At 41.7% G+C, this 22923-nt stretch overlaps 1 protein-coding gene across 2 annotated transcripts in view; it reads left to right on the top strand.

Moving 5' to 3' along the window:
* LOC129862331 (inositol 1,4,5-trisphosphate receptor type 2-like) overlaps positions 1-22923 on the top strand; it is a 154569-nt gene that overhangs the window by 88393 nt on the left and 43253 nt on the right. For both annotated transcript variants that reach the window (XM_055933852.1, XM_055933853.1), the window contains exons 38-48: positions 1124-1229; positions 6055-6242; positions 7221-7413; positions 9155-9417; positions 9820-10020; positions 10595-10705; positions 15911-16006; positions 16074-16193; positions 21264-21389; positions 22012-22204; positions 22304-22429. In XM_055933852.1, coding sequence (XP_055789827.1) covers positions 1124-1229; positions 6055-6242; positions 7221-7413; positions 9155-9417; positions 9820-10020; positions 10595-10705; positions 15911-16006; positions 16074-16193; positions 21264-21389; positions 22012-22204; positions 22304-22429 — 1723 coding nt within the window. The remainder of the gene's footprint in view (positions 1-1123; positions 1230-6054; positions 6243-7220; positions 7414-9154; positions 9418-9819; positions 10021-10594; positions 10706-15910; positions 16007-16073; positions 16194-21263; positions 21390-22011; positions 22205-22303; positions 22430-22923) is intronic.

Genomic DNA, 22923 nt, shown 5'->3' with positions numbered 1-22923 from the left:
CCTCCTCTCTGTGGTATCCCATGCGAGAAAGGTTGGTCATTTGTCATGACACAGCTCTCTGTGGTACTTACCATGGAAACGGGCTTACCCCTGTGTCCATCCCTCTCTCCATCCATCCCTCATTTGCTGTGCTCTTAAATAATACATCTTGGTAGTAAAAAAGAGTGAGTCTCTTGAGCATACATGTTTTCTACATGCCAGACAAGTTTTAACAGTCAGTCACACATGCATATTATGCAATCGGAGAGAGTGGGTGATTATTTCAGTGCCTCTCTAGAGGGCAAAGGTCACAAGCGGAGTCTCTACCCAGAGGCGCAAACTAAAAGAGAGAGGGAGAGAAAGAGAGAACCCTCGCTCTCCCTGTCTGCTTCCCTGGTGATTTCCTAGCCAGCCACCACCAGGTGTTATGTAACACATACACTCAGTCTTCCTTGTGTGTTCTCCCATGGGAAGCACAGGATCTGTTCCTAGCACACTGCTCAGCTCAGTTTCCTTCTTTCCCTTCTTTCTTTCTCTCTCACAGGAAGAAGTCGCTTCATCCTAGAATGCAATTTGAATGATTACATCCATGTTACTTATGTAACGATCTCACTCGCGATGTCATCATTTTATATGAAACCAATAGTGGAATATTGGCACTGTATGGCCACAGTGTACAGCATGTGTGTAGGATGTACCACAGATATAAAAGCTATTTCCTAGAATTGCCAAGGCCCCTCATGAACACTCAATATGGCCGGCATAGTATTGTCATTCTGTATCAATGGCAAAAGCTGTCTTCTATGAATAAACTCTGATACATGGAAAGACTAAGAATATGTCTGTGTTCCAAGTGGCACCTTATTCCCTATGGGTTCTGGTCAACAGTAGCACACTATAATGGTTACAGGAGCCATCTGGGATGCAACCTTTGTCATGATTGATTAAGCATTGAAAATATGTTTTTCTTTGGTGTCTGGTTGTTGATGGGAAGCACAAACAATGAGCGAACCTCACCGTGTGTGTGTGTGTGTGTGTGTGTGCCTGCCTGCCTGCCTGCCTGCCTGTGTTCATGTTTCTGTCTGGCATAAAACAGACACATTCTGGTGTGGATTTAATCTTTTCAATTTCTCTCTTCCTGCAGGGAAATGTGTTAAGGCATATTCTCCTCACTCGCTACTTTGGAAATCAAAGGCTTCTCTCCAAATCAGAGTTTGGGAGCGGGAACAGCTCGGCTGGAGGCTTTGGAGGTACTAAACACGACCCCGAATAACCCCAACTATACCTTAACAATACTCCCTGTTACTTGTGGGGAGTGAGCAGATAACATGCATTATTGTTTACTGGTAGCCTGCCTCCATAGGTTATTATTTACTCATAGGCTGTAATCATAGGTTATTATTTACTCATAGGCTGTAATCATAGGTTATTATTTCCTCATATACTGTAATCATAGGTTATTATTTACTCATAGGCTGTAATCATAGGTTATTATTTCCTCATATACTGTAATCATAGGTTATTATTTCCTCATATGCTGTAATCATAGGTTATTATTTTCTCATATGCTGTAATCATAGGTTATTATTTCCTCATATACTGTAATCATAGGTTATTATTTCCTCATACTGCGATCATAGGTTGTCATTTACTCATATGCTGTAATCATAGGTTGTTATTTACTCATAGGCTGTAATCATAGGTTGTTATTTACTCATAGGCTGTAATCATAGGTTGTTATTTACTCATAGGCTGTAATCGTAGGTTATTTACTCATAGGCTGTAATCGTAGGTTATTTACTCATAGGCTGTAATCGTAGGTTATTTACTCATAGGCTGTAATCATAGGTTGTTATTTACTCATAGGCTGTAATCATAGGTTGTTATTTACTCATAGGCTGTAATCATAGGTTGTTATTTACTCATAGGCTGTAATCGTAGGTTATTTACTCATAGGCTGTAATCGTAGGTTATTTACTCATAGGCTGTAATCGTAGGTTGTTATTTACTCATAGGCTGTAATCATAGGTTGTTATTTACTCATGGGCTGTAATCATAGGTTGTTATTTACTCATGGGCTGTAATCATAGGTTGTTATTTACTCAGGCTTTAATCATAGGTTGTTATTTACTCATAGGCTGTAATCATAGGTTGTTATTTACTCATAGGCTGTAATCATAGGTTGTTATTTACTCATAGGATGTAATCATAGGTTGTTATTTACTCATAGGCTGTAATCATAGGTTGTTATTTACTCATAGGCTGTAATCATAGGTTGTTATTTACTCATAGGCTGTAATCATAGGTTGTTATTTACTCATAGGCTGTAATCATAGGTTGTTATTTACTCAGGCTTTAATCATAGGTTGTTATTTACTCATAGGCTGTAATCATAGGTTGTTATTTACTCATAGGCTGTAATCATAGGTTGTTATTTACTCATAGGCTGTAATCATAGGTTGTTATTTACTCATAGGCTGTAATCATAGGTTGTTATTTACTCATAGGCTATAATCATAGGTTGTTATTTACTCATAGGCTGTAATCATAGGTTGTTATTTACTCATAGGCTGTAATCATAGGTTGTTATTTACTCATAGGCTGTAATCATAGGTTGTTATTTACTCATAGGCTGTAATCATAGGTTATTTACTCATAGGCTGTAATCATAGGTTGTTATTTACTCATAGGCTGTAATCATAGGTTGTTATTTACTCATAGGCTGTAATCATAGGTTGTTATTTACTCATAGGCTGTAATCATAGGTTGTTATTTACTCAAAGGCTGTAATCATAGGTTGTTATTTACTCATAGGCTGTAATCATAGGTTGTTATTTACTCATAGGCTGTAATCATAGGTTGTTATTTACTCATAGGCTGTAATCGTAGGTTATTTACTCATAGGCTGTAATCATAGGTTGTTATTTACTCATAGGCTGTAATCATAGGTTGTTATTTACTCATAGGCTGTAATCATAGGTTGTTATTTACTCATGTAATGTAGTGATCACAATATAGTAGCCATATCTAGGAAAACCAAAGTTCCAAGGGCTGGGCCTACTGTAGTGTATAAGAGGTCATACAATAAGTTTTGTAGTGATTCCTATGTTGTTTATGTAAAGAATATGTGTTGGTCTCTGGTGTGTAATGAGGAGCAACCAGATACTGCACTTGACACATTTATGAAATTGCTTAACCCAGTTACTAATCAGCATGCACCCATTAAGAAAATGACTGTAAAAACTGTTAAAACCCCGTGGATTGATGAGGAATTGAACATTTGTATGGTTGAGAGATATGAGGCAAAAGGAATGGCAAATATGTCTGGCTGCACAACCGATTGGCAAACATATGGCAAATTGAGAAATCATGTGACTTAACTGAATAAGAAGAAACTACACTATGAATCAAAGATAAATTACATAAAGAATGATAGTAAAAAGATTTGGAGCACCTTAAATTTCGGCTCCATCATTCATTGAATTAAGTGGCTCATTCATCACAAAACCCACTGATATTGCCAACTACTTGAATGATTTTTTTTATTGGCAAGATTAGCAAATGTAGGCATAACATTTCAACAACAAATGCTGAACCTACACATCCAAGTATAACTGATCCAATTATGAAAGACCAGCATTGTAGTTTTGAATTCCGTAAAGTGAGTGTGGAGTAAGTGAAAAAATTGTCTATCAACAAAGACAAGCCACCGGGGTCTGACAACTTGGATGGAAAATGACTGAGGATCATAGCAGACAATATTGCCACTCCTATTTGCAATATATTCAATCTAAGCCTACTAGAAAGTGTGCCCCCTCATGCCTGGAAGGAAGCAAAAGTAATTTCGCTTCTCAAGAATAGTAAAGCCTCCTTTGCTGGCTCAAAGTGTGCAAAGCTGTCATCAAGGCAAAGGGTGGCTACTTTGAAGAATTTCAAATAAAACATATATTTTTATTTCTTTAACAATTATTTTGGTTACTACATGATTCCATATGTGTTATTTCATAGTTTTGATGTCTTCACTATTATTCTATAATGTAGAAAAATAGTTAAATTAAAGAAAAACCCTTGAATGAGTAGGTGTGTCCAACATTTTGACTGGTGCTGTATATGTAATGGCTTTACACCCCCTACTATATTGTGGATAAAGAGTTTCCTGTCTAACAGAACACAGAGGGTGTTCTTTAATGGAAGCCTTTACAACATAATCCAGGTAGAATCAGGAATTCCCCAGGGCAGCTGTCTTAGGACCCTTACTTTTTTCAATCTTTAGTAATGACATGCCATTTGCCTTGAGTAAAGCCAGTGTGGCTATGTATGCGGATGACTCAACACCATACACATCAGCTACTACAGCGAGTTAAATCCCTACAACACTTAACAAAAAGCTGTGGTTAGTTTCAGAATGGCTGGCAAGGAATCAGTTGTTCCTAAATATTTATATAACTTAAAGCACTGTATTTGGGACAAATCATTCACCATACCATAAACCTCAACTAAATCTTGTAATATATAATGTGGAAATTGAGCAAGTTGAGGAGGCTTAACTGCTTGGAGTAACCCTGGGTTGTAAATTGTCATGGTCAAAACATGTTGATACAACAGTAGCTAAGATGGGGAGAAGTCTGTCCATAATAAAGCACTGCTCTGCCTTTTTTTTTACACATTTATTTATTTAACCTTTATTAAACAAGGCAAGTCAGTTAAGAACAAATTCTCATTTACAATGACGGCCTACCCTGGCCAAAACCGGACGACGCTTAGCCAATTGTGCGCCGCCCTATGGGACTCCCAATCACGGCCAGATGTGATACAGCCTGGATTCGAACCAGGGACTGTAGTGACACCTCTTGCACTGAGATGCAGTGCCTTAGACCGGTGCGCCACTCGGGAGCCTTTTTAACAACACTATCAATGAGGCAGGTCCTACAGGCTCTAATTTTGTCGCACCTGGACTACTATTCAGTTGTGTTAGGTGCCACAAAGAGGGACCTCGGAAAATTACAATTGGCTCAGAACAGGGCATGTACACGCAGAGCTAACATTAATAATATGCGTATAACTCTCTCATGACTCTAAGTGGAGGAAGTTGACTTCATCACTACTTGTTTTTGTAAGAAGTGTTGACATGTTGAATGCACTGTGGTGTCTGTTTTTTAAACTACTAGCACACGGCTCAGACACCCATACATACCCCACAAGACATGCCACCAGAGGTCTCTTCACAATCCCCAAGTTAAGAACAGACTATGGGAGGGCACAGTACTACATAGAGCCATGGCTACATGGAACTCTATTGCAAGCATTAGAATCTGTTTTAAATAACTGAAAAATATATACCTTATGGAACAGCGGGGACTGTGAAGAGGCACATGCACATGATAACATGCAATCTACACATGTGCAAATGGGTTTTGTATTGTAAATATGGGGTGGTGGAGTGGTGGCCTGAGGGAACACACTGAATTTGTTAGGTGTAAGGTCTTATGTCATGTATTTTTAACTCTATGTAACTGTCTTTTGTTGCTGGACCCCAGGAAGAGTAGCTGCTGCCATGACAGGAACTAATGGGGATCCATAATAAATACAAATCATAGGTTATTTCTTCATAGGCTGTAATCATAGGTTATTTCTTCATAGGCTGTAATCATAGGTTATTTCTTCATAGGCTGTAATCATAGGTTATTTCTTCATAGGCTGTAATCATAGGTTATTTTCACATAGGCTGTAATCATAGGCTATTTTCACATAGGCTGTAATCATAGGCTATTGTTTACTCATAGGCTGTAATCATAGGCAATTTTTTATTCTTGACAGTTATAATACAAACCTTCGGTTCCAAATCAGACACGGGTTCAAATGCTATTTGATATCATTCAATTAATTTTAGCATTTGCTTGAGACTGCCTGGTTTGCCAGGTGGGTGGGGTATCCACGTTTGCTACTATTCCATTTGTCCATTAAGCCAGACAGGCACAATAGTATTCGAACCCAGTTCTGTTCCAAATCATGTCCTCCCATTTCCCCCATTCCAATCCATGTGTTTATTAATCTATCTATCTTATCTAACTGCAGGTGGCTCTCTGGTCCAGGACTCTGACAAGCCGAGCAGCAGCATGGTGGACATCCAGTGTCTGCTTGACAGTGAGGGAGCCTCAGAGCTGGTCATAGACCTCATTGTCAGTACCAAGAACGATCGCGTGTTCCAGGAGAGCATCCTGCTAGGCAACGCCCTGCTGCGGGGGGGAAACACTCAGATACAGGTGGGTGAGGAGGGGGTAGGCTCACTCAGATACAGGTGGGTGAGGAGGGGGTAGGCTCACTCAGGTGCAGTGGGTGAGGAGGGGGTAGGCTCACTCAGATACAGGTGGGTGAGGAGGGGGTAGGCTCACTCAGGTACAGGTGGATGAGGAGAGGGTAGGTTCACTCAGGTACAGGTGGGTGAGGAGGGGGTAGTCTCACTCAGGTACAGGTGGATGAGGAGAGGGTAGGCTCACTCAGGTACAGGTGGGTGAGGAGAGGGTAGGTTCACTCAGGTACAGGTGGGTGAGGAGGGGGTAGGCTCACTCAGGTACAGGTGGATGAGGAGAGGGTAGGTTCACTCAGGTACAGGTGGGTGAGGAGGGGGTAGGCTCACTCAGGTACAGGTGGATGAGGAGAGGGTAGGTTCACTCAGGTACAGGTGGGTGAGGAGGGGGTAGTCTCACTCAGGTACAGGTGGATGAGGAGAGGGTAGGCTCACTCAGGTACAGGTGGGTGAGGAGAGGGTAGGTTCACTCAGGTACAGGTGGGTGAGGAGGGGGTAGTCTCACTCAGGTACAGGTGGATGAGGAGAGGGTAGGTTCACTCAGGTACAGGTGGGTGAGGAGAGGGTAGGCTCACTCAGATACAGTGGGTGAGGAGAGGGTAGGCTCACTCAGATACAGTGGGTGAGGAGGGGGTAGGCTCACTCAGATATAGTGGGTGAGGAGAAGGTAGGCTCACTCAGATACAGTGGGTGAGGAGAGGGTAGGCTCACTCAGATACAGTGGGTGAGGAGAGGGTAGGCTCACTCAGATACAGTGGGTGAGGAGAGGGTAGGCTCACTCAGATACAGTGGGTGAGGAGAGGGTAGGCTCACTCAGATACGTAAATGTGCACAGATACAGAGATTCAGGTTGGACACACACACTCACTCCGATACAAGTGTTTATCAACTATCTGGTGGGTCGTTTACATTTCTACCCTCCCACCCCCATCAGAACTCGTTCTACCACCAGCTGCACAAGCAGAAAAAGTCGGAGCGCTTCTTCAAGGTGTTCTATGACCGCATGCGTCTGGCCCAGCAAGAGATCCGGGCCACTGTGTCCGTCAACATGTTCGAGGTCAGCACCTGCAGGAAGAGAGAGGAGGACGTCGACGTCAGTCACAGTGGAATCCGGCTCAGGAAAACAGGTATGTTCTTTGTCTCCATAGAAATAGAATGACTAGAACAGACATTCCCATTCAAGTCAATGTTGCATGATGGGTGGGACGGCAGCCATATTGAGGGTCCTCATGAGTGTACTGTCAAATTGCCGAGGTCTGAGGGGCTTTGGCCATTCTGGTCATTCTGTTTCTATGATCCTCTCCTCCATACCTCGTATTTGGTTCCATCATGCATCTGTATTTATTTCTCTATGTTCTGATGTACAGTCAGGTGCTGGAGTATTGAAAACAGGGGTGCCAATAATTTTGACCCCTATCTTCTTATAGTAAAAAAAATCTTACTTATACTAAATATATTTCTCTGAGCAATTGTATTAGTATAAAATATATTTGCACATTTTTTGCATACAATATAACTCAGTATTTGTATTTATTTTATACAGACTTTTTTGCTAATCTTTATCAAGGGTGCCAATAAATTTGGACCTGACTGTATACTGTTAGTGGGGAAAATCTAGTTTTCCAACGTGGATAAATAAAGTTAGTTTGATTCATATACCTATTCATTCCGTTCTCGAGCTGCAGTCTTTCCCCTCCTTACTGGCCTTCCGCTTGTTTCATGGGAGAACAAGTCCAGACATGTCTGTGATGCAGCAGATATTGTCAAATCTACATCGACTCCACAGACTGAAGTGTGGTGTGGAAGGTTGAGACAGTTAAATAGTGAGGCAAAAATGTGGGAGGATGAGAGGTGAAGGGGGATTTAAGTTCTAAAGCTGCTGAGTCATAATAGGCATGAGGGGTCAGCTCTGAACATGAGCCTACAGGTCGCCATGGAGATGATGGGAAGAGGGCTCTCAATGCAGACATACAGATAATAGGCCTATAATGTACGTTTGCTGTTATTCAAATGCACATTTGTAGTGCGTCTGTGTAATTTGTAAAATACAGTAATACAGTGTAGTATATGCATCGTCATTCAAAGGTTTAAAACCCCATCCTTTGTATACATAGGTATAGTGACTGATAAGGTGAAAGGTCGCTCACATTTCTCTCTCTGCTGACATCATTATACCTTAGGCCCCAGTCGATCTCTCTGGGCCGAGGTCATTAACCCATTTAACTAGCAATGTGACTACAGTAAATACAGTGTAAATCTGTGTGGTTTCCCCTGTAGTTTCACTGACCTCTGAACACTGTGGAGTGATTCTGTGGTTCTCTGTTCCTGTTTCGACCCCATGCCTGCAGTCACATGTCAGGGGCCATGTGAGGGGCCACAGCACTAAGTCTATCAAAAGACCATTGTACCCAGACGTGTTGTTTTGATACACCAAAAACATTTACTACACAGTTAACCCGTTGTCAGAGGGGTCACAGTCATTTAGGAATTATTACAAAAAAGTGGTTGTTTCGAATAATAAGATTTCATATCAGTTTTGCTATCAATTTGACTGAGGGGGAAACATTGAAAAACAATCATGGGAATGGATTGGCTCACAGTGAGTAGCAGGGTTGGGGTCCATTTCAATACAGTAATATCAGGAAAGGAATTGAAATTCATGTGATTACATGATTGAAAAATAATGCAACATTTTCATATCATGAATTTTAATTCCACTGTGAAATTGTTTGACTTGAAAGTAAATCACCCTCCAACCCTAGTCAGCAGAAATTCATAGGTTTTCCAGAAATTCTGAGGATGTTTAGGATTGTTTCCAGAATTGTGCAACCCTTCAGTGACCCACTCCTTCCTCTTCTCCTCCTCAAGCGAAAGACTCTTCCCTTCACATGAAAGACAACATGCGTGGCCAGTTGAAGGAGGCGTCCTCAGCCACCTCCAAGGCCTTTGTCTCCTTCCGGAAGGATCTGGACACAGACCTGGAGGTGCTGGATGGCCAGGCCGGTGATGGGCCCGGGGGAGGGGGCGAGGAGAGGGAGGAAGAGGCCCAGATGAGCCCGGCCATCACCATCATGAAGCCTATCCTGCGATACCTCCAGCTGCTCTGTGAGAACCACAACAGGAACCTGCAGGTATTGAATTAAATGGAATAAACCTCTTCTTGATCCTCAGCATATGGGCAGTGTATTGGGAGATCACAGTTCCTCTAACCACAAGCTGAACTTCATGGTGTTTACCATGTTCACATGATGAGTAAATCATGAATCATAAGTGAATCATCTCAACAAGGATTAGCAGGTGGGCCTAATGCATTTGAGGAAACAGATTAGATTCTGAGATGAAATCATTGTCAACAACCAGGTATTATTGTCAATATCTGTCTCACGGTTTTATTCTGAAAAGCATTACTTTTATTTTGACACACCCTGCTATAAACCCAGATCAGTTGTGCTCACACTCAGATAGGATGTCATACTAGTATCCTATGAATATTAACCACCATTCTTCCCCTCCTGGTTCCTCCCTGAATCCAGAACTTCCTGCGGAACCAGAACAACAAGACTAACTACAACCTAGTGTGTGAGACTCTGCAGTTCCTGGACATCATGTGTGGTAGCACCACGGGAGGCCTGGGCCTGCTGGGCCTCTACATCAATGAGGGCAACGTGGACCTTGTCCGGCAGACCCTGGAGACAATCACAGAGTACTGCCAGGGGCCTTGCCCAGAGAACCAGGTAGGGGATCACCACTACCTACCAGGTCACCCCAAAACTGTGCCAGTGTAGCGGAGGTGGAATCACGTTCTCGTGGTGAGGTATCCCTGCCTGAGACTAGGAAACCCAAATTATACGATATGTCATCGTCGTACCACAAGGATTACCTCTTGGCCTGGGGTCACCCACCGGTTACACCAGAAAACTATAATGTTGCTGTGCTTACTTTACCATCGAAGATGCATTTGATTTTGTGGTTCAAGCGTAGCCATGAAAACCATTGACAGCAAATATGTGGGGTTGTTCATTAAGATGTGAATCATATCAATTTATAAAGTGGTTGGGATGTTACACAATTGGCCTACGATACTGCTAGACTGACAACAGTATTGTCTAATTGATTCTAAAACATCTTAATTAAAGGGATAGTTCACTTTTTTTGAAGTTTTAGCTTATTGTTGAGGGTGTTGGGTGTTGTCATTTGAACTACCTATTTAAATCTTGCCAATTTTAGTTCCACTATTATACCTCCAAAGGAAAGTTGTTCTCATTTTAAAGTGTTTTCCGCTCACTAACTAACCTCTTGTTGTCCCAGTCCTGTATAGCCAAGCACGAGTCCAACGGAATCGATATCATCATAGCTCTGATAGTCAACTCCATCAACCCCTTGGGGAAGAATCGAATGGACCTGGTGCTGGAACTCAAGGTTAGCATGCCTCTCCATACACATTCACCCCCCCCCCCCCCTTCCCTACGAGAGCCCTATATCAACAGCTGGATAAGCAGCAGAAAATTGATCATTATACCTAGATGAATACTGTATAGGTTATCCCATCTAGCCCTATATTAGTGGGCCATTCATACTACACACACGATGTTATCACTATCAATGGCAATCATTTCAGAGTCAGTTTCTTGTTAAAAGACCCATTTGTCCTTGTGTTATGGCCTTACGAGGTGATATCTGCTGAGATGTGAGGGAAGAATGCACTCAGAAGAATGTCTTTCCTCAGTGCAGTGGTGATTTTAGCATGTACATTTTGGTGGGGCAAACTCCCCCCAAAAATGTTGATAAATGCCAGAAAAGCCACTAAACAATACATTAATTGCACTATAATGGTGCCCACAAACTGTTAGAGCCTAAAGCTGTCCCAACAGCAGAGTCCGAACAGCAGTCCCAATACCTTACTACTGCAACACCTGGCTATCAGCGGAGCATTGTCTGGCAATCACATTTACTGCCTTTTAAGAAGACAGCTGATATGGCTGACTTGCTTAAACAAATGTGGTTTCTACTGACAATGGAGACGTTCAAACTATATGGCAAAAGGGGACGACGAGCGGATAAGAGGCAATCTGTAATTTCGATTAAGACATTGCTGAGTGAGCTAGGACAGACGTAGTCAATATAATTATTTGTTCAGCCCTTTTGAAATGTACAGCGACAGAATTCAGAACATGGGCCGTTCTTACAGTATTCTCCCTGTACACCAAGTCAGAAACGTAGGATAAATGAAGGGGGCATATAAGCAGACAATGAAAGCTCTTACCATATTCGATGATGACATTTCTCTCAAACACCACTAAGTCAGCGCAGTAGGCTAAGTTATTAGGGGGAAAGGTACCAAATTATTACGGTGAGGCACATGGGCTACTAACAGCTTTTTATACAACATACACTTAGTATTACTTTCTTAGCTATGGTATACATATCTCCCTGGCATATTACATCATTCATGCAGCAGCATACAATACATTTTTGGACTCACATCGTTGTGCTGTGCGGCGGTCATTCGTAGGCAGATTCTGCCATCCAGATTTGACTTCAAAGTCTGGCATTCTCTGGATTTATGGTGCGTTCAAGACAATTGGGAACTCGGGGGGGGGGGGGGGTAAAAAACAAGGTAGAATCATTAAGTCAGTGATCTTCAGGTCGTAGCTCTAGAAAGAGGACAGAATTCCCCGACTTGGAATTCCGTATTGGATGACCAATCAAAATGTATTTTACCAGTCAGAGCTTGTTTTTTCCCCCTGAGTTCCCAGTTGTCTTGAACTCTCTGAAGTCTGAGATTTCCCAGTTTCCAGTTGTTTTGAATGAGGCAGAAGTCATGCTGGATTGACAGCATGGCCAATGTTGAATGTTTATACTTTTAAGCTTGTAAAAGAGACCCTTATAACCAGACTTCGACCACACATCCACTCCACTGGAAAGCAGGCTAGTGATTTTGATATTTGGTATTTTATTAGGATCCCCATTAGCTACTCTTCCTGGGGTCCACACAAAACATGAAACAAGAACAGCTCAAGGACTACATTAATAAAATTAAAAGGCACATGTAGCCTACATACCAGTGCATACACACAAACTATCTAGGTCAAATAGGGGAGAGGCGTTGTGCCGTGAGGTGTTGCTTTATCTGTTTTTTTAAACCAGGTTTGCAGTTTATTTTAGCAATATGAGATGGAAGGAAGTTCCATGCAATAAGGGCTCTATATAATACTGTACGCTTTCTTGAATTTGTTCTGGATGTGGGGCTTGTGAGAAGACCCCTGTTGGCATGTATGGTGGGATAAGTGCCTGTGTCGGAGCTGTGTGTAAGTTGACTATGCAAACACTGGTATTTTCAACAAATTAATAAAAAAAAAAAAGAAGTGTTGCAGTCAGTCTCTCCTCATCTCTTAGCCAAGAGAGACTGGCATGCATAGTATTTATATCAGCCCTCTGATTACAATTAAGATCAAAACGTGCCGCTCTGTTCTGGGCCAGCTGCAGCTTAACTAGGTCTTTCCTTGCAGCACTGGACCACACGACTGGACAATAATAAAGATTAGACAGAACTAGAGCCTGCAGAACTTGCTTTTTGGAGTGTGTTGTCAAAAAAGCAGAGCATCTCTTTATTACGGCTAGACTTCTCCACATCTTTACAACCATTGAATCTATATGTTTTGACCATGACAGTTTACAATCTAAGGTAATGCCAGGTCATTTAGTCTCAACTTGTTCAACAGCCACACCCTTCATAACTAGATTCAGCTGAGGTCTAGCACTTAAGGAATGATTTGTACCAAATACAATGCTCTTAGTTTTAGATGTTCAGGACCAGTTTATTACTGGCCACCCATTCCAAAACAGACTGCAACTCTATAAGGGTTTCAGTGACTTCATTAGCTGTGGTTGCTGATGCGTATATGGTTGAATCATCAGCATACATGGACACAACTGCTTTGTTTAATGCCAGTGGCAGGTCATTGGTAAAAATAGAAAAGAGGTAGAGGGCCTAGAGAGCTGCCCTGCGGTACACCACACTTTACATGTTTGACATTAGAGAAGCTTCCATTAAAGAAAACCCTTTGGGTGCTATTAGATAGATGACTCTGAATCCACATTATGGCAGAGGTTGAAAAGCACACAAGTAGCACATACGTTTTTTTTTCAACAACAGGTTATGGTTAATAATATTAAGGCTGCACTGAAATCTAACAGTACAGCTCCCACAATCTTCTTATTATATGTAACTTTCAACCAATCATCAGTCATTTGTGTTAATGCAGTACGTGTTGAGTGCCCTTCTCTATAAGCATGCTGAAAGTCTGTTGTTCATTTGTTTCCAGAGAAATAGCATTGTATTTGGTCAAACACAATTTTTTCCAACAGTTGACAGCAAAGAGCTGTCAGCAAGCTTATAGGTCTACTGTTAGAACCAGTAAAGGCCGCTTTACCACTCTTGGGTAGCGGAATTACTTTGGCTTCCCTCCAGGCCTGAGGACAAAGACTTTCCTCTAGGCTCAGATTAAAAATATGACAGATAGGAGTGGCTATAGAGTCAGCTACCATCCTAGGAGCTTTCCATCTAAGTTGTAAATGCCAGGAGGTTTGTCATTATTGATTGATAACAATACTTTTTCCACCTCTCCCACACTAACTTTACAAAATTCAAACTTGCAATGCTTTTCTTTCATTATTTGTATTTTTTAATGTATGAATGCAATTGCTCACTGTTCGTTTTTGGCATTTCCTGACAATGTTTGCCCACTTTGCCAAAGAAATAATAATTAAAATAATTGGCAACATCAAATGTTTTTGTGATTAATAAGCCATCTGATTCGATGAAAGATGGAGTTAAATTTATCTTTCTGCCCATAATTTCATTTAAAGTTCTCCAAAGTTTTTTCCATCATTCTTTATATCATTGATCTTGGCTTCATAATAAAGTTTCTTATTTTTTGTTGTTGAGTTTAGTCACATCATTTCTAAATTTGCAGTAAGTAAGCCAGTCAGATGTGCAGTCAGACTTATTAGCCACTCCTTTTGCCACATCTCTTTCAACCATACAGTTTTTCAGTTCCTCGTCAATCCATGGAGCCTTAACAGTTCTAACAGTCAGTTTCTTAACAGGTGCGTGTTTATCAATAATTGGAACAAGCAATTTCATAAATTCATCAAGTGCAGCGTCTGGATGCTCCTTGCTAATCACATCAGACCAACAAATATTTTTAACATCATCCACATAAGAGTCACAGCAAAATATTTTGTATGATCTCTTGTATACTATTTTAGGCCCATCTGTTGGAACTTTGGCTTTCCTGGATATAGCCACTATATTGTGATCACTGCACCCAATGGGTACAGATACAGCTTTAGAACAAAGTTCTACAGCATTAGTAAAAATGTGATCGATACATGTGGATGATCTTGTTCCTGTAGTGTTTGTAAACACCCTGGTAGGTTGATTAATAACCTGAACCAGATTACAGGCACTGGTTACAGTGAGAAGCTTCCTCTTGAGCAGACAGCTTGATGAAAACCAGTCAATATTCAGGTCCCCATGAAAGTAGACCTCTCTGTTTACATCACATAGACTATCAAGCATTTCGCACATATTATTTAGATACTGACGGTTAGCACTTGGTGGCCTATAGCAACACCCCAAAAGAAAAGGCTTTAGATGTGCCAAGTGAACCTGCAACCACAACACTTCAATAACACTTGACATAAGATATTCTCTAAGCATTACATGGATATGGCTCTGAATATATACATCAACACCTCCCCCATAAGCATTTATGTCTCTTCTATAGATGTTATATCATTGTATTGCTACTGATGTATCATCAAATTAATGATCTAAGTGAGTCTCAGAAATGGCTAATATATGAACGTTATCTGATGTTAGCAAGTTATTGATTTCATGAACCTTATTTCTAAGGCTACATATATTAGTTTGGGATATTTTCATCCCTTTCCTGGGTAGCTTATCAGAGATAGACATAATACTGAAAAGAGCAAACAAAGCAAGAGAAAAAAATATACATTCAGCAGTATTAATCAATTGGTGTGTGCTGCGGGGTTGAAGCTACGAACCCATAGGCTTGGCTCTTCTGGGAGGGAGGGTGGACAATGAGCCTGTCATAGCGGATGTAAGTAATGTCCCCACGTGCTGTAATGTCCCCAAGTCCTCGTTGAGGAAGATATATGTTCCTCTCAAGTTCTTGGCTCTTTAGCTAGCAAGCTAGCAGCTTTTTTTGGATTAGCTAACACAACGTGCCATTGGAACACAGGAGTGATGGTTACTGATAATGGGCCTCTGTACGCCTATGTAGATATTCCATAAAAAATCAGCTGTTTTTAGCTACAATAGTAATTTACAACATTAACAATGTCTACACTGTTTTTCTGATCAATTTTATGTTATTTCAATGGACAATTTTTATTTTTTTATTTTTTTTTAAACAAGGACATTTCTAAGTGACCCCAAACTTTTGTTTATTTTTTTAGCTTAACAGGTGGGTCTCAACACAGGTGGGTCTCTGCCTTCGTATAGTACTGATTTTGAAGTCAGTTTCCGCCGGGTAACAGATTGTGGAGTGGGTTAGGATGTGATGGTCATGTGTCGTGGTCTCTCTGTGCTAGAACAACGCCTCCAAGCTGCTGCTGGCAATCATGGAGAGTCGCCATGACAGCGAGAACGCCGAGAAGATCCTTTACAAGATGAGGCCCATGGAGCTGGTAAGGGAATTCACACACACACTAACACACACAAATATACACCTTACTGACAACGTGTGTGTTCCAGGTGGATGTGATGAAGGAGGCGTATGCCCAGGGGCTGGAGAGTGAAGCTGAGGAGAACTCTATAGGAGACCAGATCAAACCAAAAGACGTAGGACACAACATCTACATCCTGGCCCACCAGGTAACCCCATGACATGTGTGTTATAACAAGCATGATTTAGTGTGTGTGTGGGAGAGAATTTGTGCACCTGCATATTAATACTTTAATAAGGGCCCAATGACAAAGGCAAAGTCAGTGGCACAGAAAAAGACTGTAATTCACATATTGTATCATTCGCCTATGTGTCACACTCTTACTCCACCGCCAGGTGAGTCTAATGATTCATGTCTGTAGGTGTGTTTATATAGGCTTGTTTTATGTGATTTCAGCAGGTGATAATGGATGTAACTTTCAATGGAAGAAACGGTTCCTGTGTTGAGTCAGACAGACCAGGTCTAGCGGGTTTTCACTTCTCTTTCACCCAAAATAGAGCTGAGTGTCAGACAGGGTATTTCTGTCCCACCAACGGACTGGTTTCATCATGACCACCGAGCTCTCTGGGGCTGGCTGTTTGCACTTCCAAAATAACACAAACACACATGAGCACATACAGAAGTTTGCACACACACACTCAACCCCATCATGTAACCCCACATGTGCAAATTAACATACATTACATACCACACACCTGCATCAAGCATTCATATACACACACATAACACACATAACCCAAGCATTCCCTTTTAGCTATTGCTCATGTTTAACAGTAAAAGTCACCACACTTCTGAGCATCTGCCCAGCAAACCAAAATTGGTGATGTGAAAGTTCCCACAATGTAAAAAAAGTACTTTCCGAATGCCCTGTGTGTGTATATAGTATTCAGACGCCTTGGCTTTTTTCCACATTTTTGGTTCTTTACGAACTTATTCTAAAATGGATTAAATTGTTTTTTTCCCACCAGTGTGTACAGTTGAAGTCGGAAGTTTACATACACCTTAGCCAAATACATTTAAACTCAGTTTTTCACAATTCCTGACATTTAAGCCTAGTAAAAATTCCCTGTCTTAGGTCAGTTAGGATCACCACTTTATTTTAAGAATGTGAAATGTCAGAATAATAGTAGAGAGAATGATTTATTTCAGCTTATATTTCTTTCATCACATTCCCAGTGGGTCAGAAGTTTACATGCACTTAATTAGATTTTGGTAGCATTGCCTTTAAATTGTTTAACTTGGGTCAAATGTTTCAGGTAGCCTTCCACAAGCTTCCCACCCACAATAAGTTGGGTGAATTTTGGCCCATTGCTCCTGACAGAGCTGGTGTAACTGAGTCAGGTTTGTAGGCTTCCTTGACTTTGTTGTCTTTTAGCCAATTTGCTACAACTTTGGAAGTATGCTTGGGGTCATTGTCCATTTGCAAGACCCATTTGTGACCAAGCTTTAACTCCCTGACTGATTTCTTGAGATGTTGCTTCAATATATCCACATTTTCCTGCCTCATGATGCCATCTATTTTGTGAAGTGCACCAGCCCCTCCTGCAGCAAAGCACCCCTATAACATGATGCTGCCACCCCTGTGCTTCACGGTTGGGATGGTGTTCTTCGGCTTGCAAGCCTCCCCCTTTTTCCTCCAAACATAACGATGGTCATTATGGCCAAACAGTTCTACTTTTGTTTCATCAGACCAGAGGACATTTCTCCAAAAAGTACAATCTTTGTCCCCATGTGCAGTTGCAAACTGTAGTCTGGCTTTTTTATGACGGTTTTAGAGCAGTGGCTTCTTCCTTGCTGTGCGGCCTTTCAGGTTATGTCGATATAGGACTCATTTTACTGTGGATGAAGATACTTTTGAACCTGTTTCCTCCAGCATCTTCACAAGGTCCTTTGCTGTTGTTCTGGGATTGATTTGCACTTTTCGCACCAAGGTACATTCATATCTAGGAGACAGAACACATCTCCTTCCTGAGCGGTAAGACAGATGCGTGGTCCCATGGTGTTTATTCTTGCAAACTATTGTTTGTACAGATGAATGTGGTACCTTCAGGCATTTGGAAATTGCTCCCAAGGATGAACCAGACTTGTGGTGGTCTACAATTTTTTTCCTGAGGTCTTGTCTGATTTCTTTTGATTTTCCCATGGTGTCAAGCAAAGAGGCACTGAGTTTGAAGGTAGGCCTTGAAATACATCCACAAGTACACCTCCAATTGACTCAAATGACGTAAATTAGCCTATCAGAAGCTTCTAAAGCATTGTACATTGTAGAATAATAGTGAATACATCAAAACTATGAAATAACACATGGAATCATGTGGTAACCAAAAAAGTGTTAAACAAATCAACATATATTTTATATTTGAGATTATTCAAAGTAGCCACCCTTTGCCTTGATGACAGCTTTGCACACACTTAGCATTCTCTCAACCACTGGTACTGTACATACATAGATAAATAAATAGTGAATTTGGAAAGTATTCAGACCCATTTACTTTTTCTACATTTTGTTATGTTTCATCCTTATTCTAAAATGGATGAAAAATAAAATTGTCATCAAGTTACACACATAATGACAAAACAAAAACAGGTTTTTTGAAATCTTAGAAACAAAACAAAAATATTACAAGAAGTCAGAGACTTTGTTGAAGCATATTCGGAAGCGATTACAGCCTTGAGTCTTCTTGGGGCGGCAGGTACTCTAGTGGTTAGAGCGCTGAGCCAGTAACCGAAAGGTTGCTGGATCGAATACCCGAGCTGACAAGGTAAAAATCTGTCGTTCTGCCCCTGAACAAAGCAGTTAACCCACTGTTCCCCGGTAGGCCATCATTGTAAATAAGAATTTGCTCTTAACTGACCTGCCTCGTTAAAATAGAAATATTGGATAAGAGGCTACAAGCTTGGCACGCCTGCATTTGTGGAGTTTCTCCCATACTTCTCTGCAGATCCTCTCAAGCTCTGTCAAGTTGGATGGGGAGCATCGCTGCACACCTATTTTCAGGACTCTCCAGAGATGTTCAATCGGGTTCAAGTCCTTGCTCTGGCTGGGCCACTCGAGGATATTCAGAGACTTGTCCCGAAGTCACTCCTGTGTTGTCTTGGCTGTGTGCTTAGCGTCATTGTCCTGTTGGAAGGTGAATATTCACCCCAGTCTGAGGTCCTGAGTGCTCTGGAGTAGGTTTTCATCAACTATCTCTCTGTACTTTGCTCCGTTCATCTTTCCCTCAACCCATGACTAGTCTCCCAGTCCCTGCCGCTGAAAAACATCCCCACAGCTTGAAGCTGCCACTACCATGCTTCACCTTAATGATGTTTCCAGGTTTCCTCCAGATGTGACACTTGGCATTCAGGCCAAAGAGTTCAATCTTGGTTTCATCAGACCAGAGAAACTTGTTTCTCAGGGTCTGAGAATCCTTTAAGGTGCCTTTTTAGCAAACTCCAAGCGACTTGTCATGTGCCTTTTTACTGAGGATTGAATTCCCTCTGGCCACTGTACTATAAAGGAGTGCTGCAGAGATGTTTGTCCTTCTGGAAGTTTCTCCCATCTCTAGAGAGGAACTCTGGAGCTCTGCCAGAGTGACCATTGGGTTCTTGGTCACCTCCCTGACCAAGTCCCTTTCCCCCCGTTTGCTCTGTTTGGCTGGGCGGGCCAGCTATAGGAAGAGTCTTGGTGGTTCCAACCTTTTTCCATTTAAGAGTGGAGGCCACTGTGTTATTGGGGACCTTCAATGCTGCAGAAATGTTTTGGTACCCTTCCCCAAATCTGTGCCTCGACACAATCCTGTCTCAGAGCTCTGCAAACAATTCCTTTAACCTTATGGCTTGGTTTTTGCTCTGACATGCACTGTCAACTGTGGGACCTTAAATAGACAGGTGCCTTTCCAAGTTATGTTCAGTCAATTGAATATACCACAGGTGGACTCCAATCAAGTTGTAGAAACATCAAGGATGATCAATGAAAACAGGATGCACCTGAGCTCAATTTCGAGTCTCATAGCAAAGTGTCTGAATACTTATGTAAATGTATATATTTTTTTTGTAACACATTTGCAAACATGTCTAAACCTTTTTTTGCTTTGTCATTTTGGGTTATTGTGTGTAGATTGAGGAGGAAAAACTTTTACATTTAAGTCATTTAGCAGACGCTCTTATCCAGAGCGACTTACAAATTGGTGCATTCATTCAAACATTTTATTCATTCCATTTTAGAATAAGGCTGTTACAAAATGTGGAAAAAGTGAAGGGGTCTGAATTCTTTCCGATTGCACTGTACATATGTGTGTGTTTTCAAGATATTATCCTAATGTTAGATAAAACCCCATCTAGAACTTAATGGGGATCTTAGCTTATGTTCTGGGAATGTTCCCAGTTTGCTGTGTGCTGTCTGAAATAGTCAGCTGAGAATCACCCCCATCTCACCTGATGGAAGAAGAAAGTCTGCTGACATGTGCATCATTTGTCTCCCTCGATGATGTTTATCACCACAGAAAGAGGTATAGGCAGGCAGACATTCATCACTGGATAGAGAGGAAAAGTAGTACATTGTCATCAACAGACTTGGTATTGAGCAGATGGTTTGGGGAATGATGTCTCTGCTTGGTGATTGACATCAGAATACCTCACTGAATGGCAATGATCTGGTCTGTTTCATTGTAAGGACTGTCTCTCTACACCTCATGTGTCTATCCTTGACAATCAGACTGTCTTTGTTACTCTCCCGCAGTAGCATGCCCATACACACACACACACACACACACACACACACACACACACACACACACATATCCTCTCAATATACTTATTACAGGCTATGCTAAAACCCTACACCCCAACCTGAGTACTCCATTCTGCCACCTCTGGTCTCTTTGCCTTCCCACACCTATGAGAGGGCAGCTTCTGCTCAGCCCAGTCAAAGCTCTTTTCTGTCCTGGCACCCCAATGGTGGAACCAGCTCCTGCCCATCATCGAAAAACATCTGAAACCCTACCTCTTCAAATAGTATCTTAAATAATCCCACAGCACCCCCCCCCCCCCCCCCCCCCTCTCGCACCCCCTCAGCATTTGCTAAATGACTAAAATGTGAATGTTTAGAAGTTACAAACAAATTAGGTGTTGAAATGGATTGGGTAACAAACCCATTCCACATTTTATTATCGATGACAGAGCTGTAATAGTGGAAGTACTGAGTGTTGACTGATTGGCTGTACTTTGTGTGTTCCAGCTAGCCAGACACAGCAAGTTCCTGCAGCAGAGCTTGAGGCCGCCAGCGGCGGGGCTGCTGCTGAACGATGACACGGAGGGAGACGACGCCCTTGGTTACTATGCCAACCACACCGCTCAGATAGAGGTAGACCTCGCCCAGACAGTCTTCATCCAATCACATCATCCTATTATCTCAACCCAGTGGCAAAAACTGGGTAAAACTGGTTGAAATTACGTCATGATTTTTATTTCAACCAGTTTTTGGTTGTAATGACACCAAATCATCCAATTTTGCTCGATGGAAAGCTACAGGCCTCTTCTGCACTTTTGCTCTGGGGTTTGTGGTATATGGCCATGGGCTGTATCCAGGCAAACTGCATTGCGCCGTGCGTAAGAGCAGTCCTTAGCCATGGTATATTGGCCATATTCCACACCTCCTCGGGCCTGATTGTTTAAATATACAGTACCAGTCAAAAGTTTGCACACAGCTACTCATTCAAGGGTTTTTCTTTATTTTTACTATTTTCTACATTGTAGAATATTAGTGAAGACATCAAAACAATGAAATAACACATGGAATCACATAGTTTCTTCAAAGTTGCTACCCTTTGCCTTGATGACAGCTTTGCACACTTTTGGCATTGTCTAAACCAGCTTCGTGAGGAAGCCACCTGGAAGGCATTTCAATTAGATATTAGATATACCCCTGAAAGTACAGCTACTTTTGTTTTTGGTCTTAGGGGTATCATATCATGTTCTTTCCTCAGATTGTGCGTCATGACCGCACCATGGAGCAGATAGTGTTTCCAGTGCCCAACATCTGTGAGTACCTGACAGAGGAGTCCAAGACGCGCGTGTTCACTACAACCGAGAGGGATGACCAGGGCAGCAAGGTCAACGACTTCTTCACACAGTTTGACGACCTCTATAATGAGATGCGCTGGCAGAAGAAGATACGCAGTAAGATACAAAGTATTTCACTGATTAACAATTCTGGTGGTGAAATAATGGCTACATTGTGATACAGGGACATTAACCAATTGTCCCGTGTCTCTATAGATAACCTGGCTCTGTTCTGGTTCTCTCGGCACATCTCTCTGTGGGGAAGCATCTCTTTCTACCTAGCCGTTCTAGTCAACGTGGCCGTGGCGCTCTTCTACCCCTTTGGAGATGACGGAGATGAAGGTGTGATGTCCTACAGCAAGTTCTTATTCATTAGGGACAGTTTGAAATATATAACGTCCTCATCTGCTTGCATGTGCCTCCCCTATCAAGGTGTTTTTGTACTTCCCTTATGCACCACGCTTTTCAGCACGCTTACTATACCACCGGTCAATATAATCTACCAGTCGACTGTCTATCCTGCTCTTTATTTATAGTGACAATAGTGGTAGTTGGATTGTGTGTCTAGACCTGTAATTGGTTAATCATACCAAACATAAAAGAATTCAATTGTGACCGACCGGCTCGATTCGGTCTTTATGTAGCAAAATTGGAAATAGTGTTTTTTATATTGGATAAACGAGACTCAGCTATAAAATTGTATATCATACACTACAGTTGAGGAACAATGAGAAAGTAATTCTGCTTTGAGAGTTAATAAACTTGTAACCTCACTTTTGAGAAAATAGCCCTTGAATGTTTTGGTACTACTACTGGAGGAGAGCCCTTCTTTGGCT

The sequence above is a fragment of the Salvelinus fontinalis genome, chromosome 9 (genome assembly GCF_029448725.1).
Source record: "Salvelinus fontinalis isolate EN_2023a chromosome 9, ASM2944872v1, whole genome shotgun sequence".
Classification (NCBI taxonomy): Eukaryota; Metazoa; Chordata; class Actinopteri; order Salmoniformes; family Salmonidae; genus Salvelinus; species Salvelinus fontinalis.
Note: the sequence above shows the minus strand (reverse complement) of the source record. Positions and strands in the feature narration are given on the sequence as shown.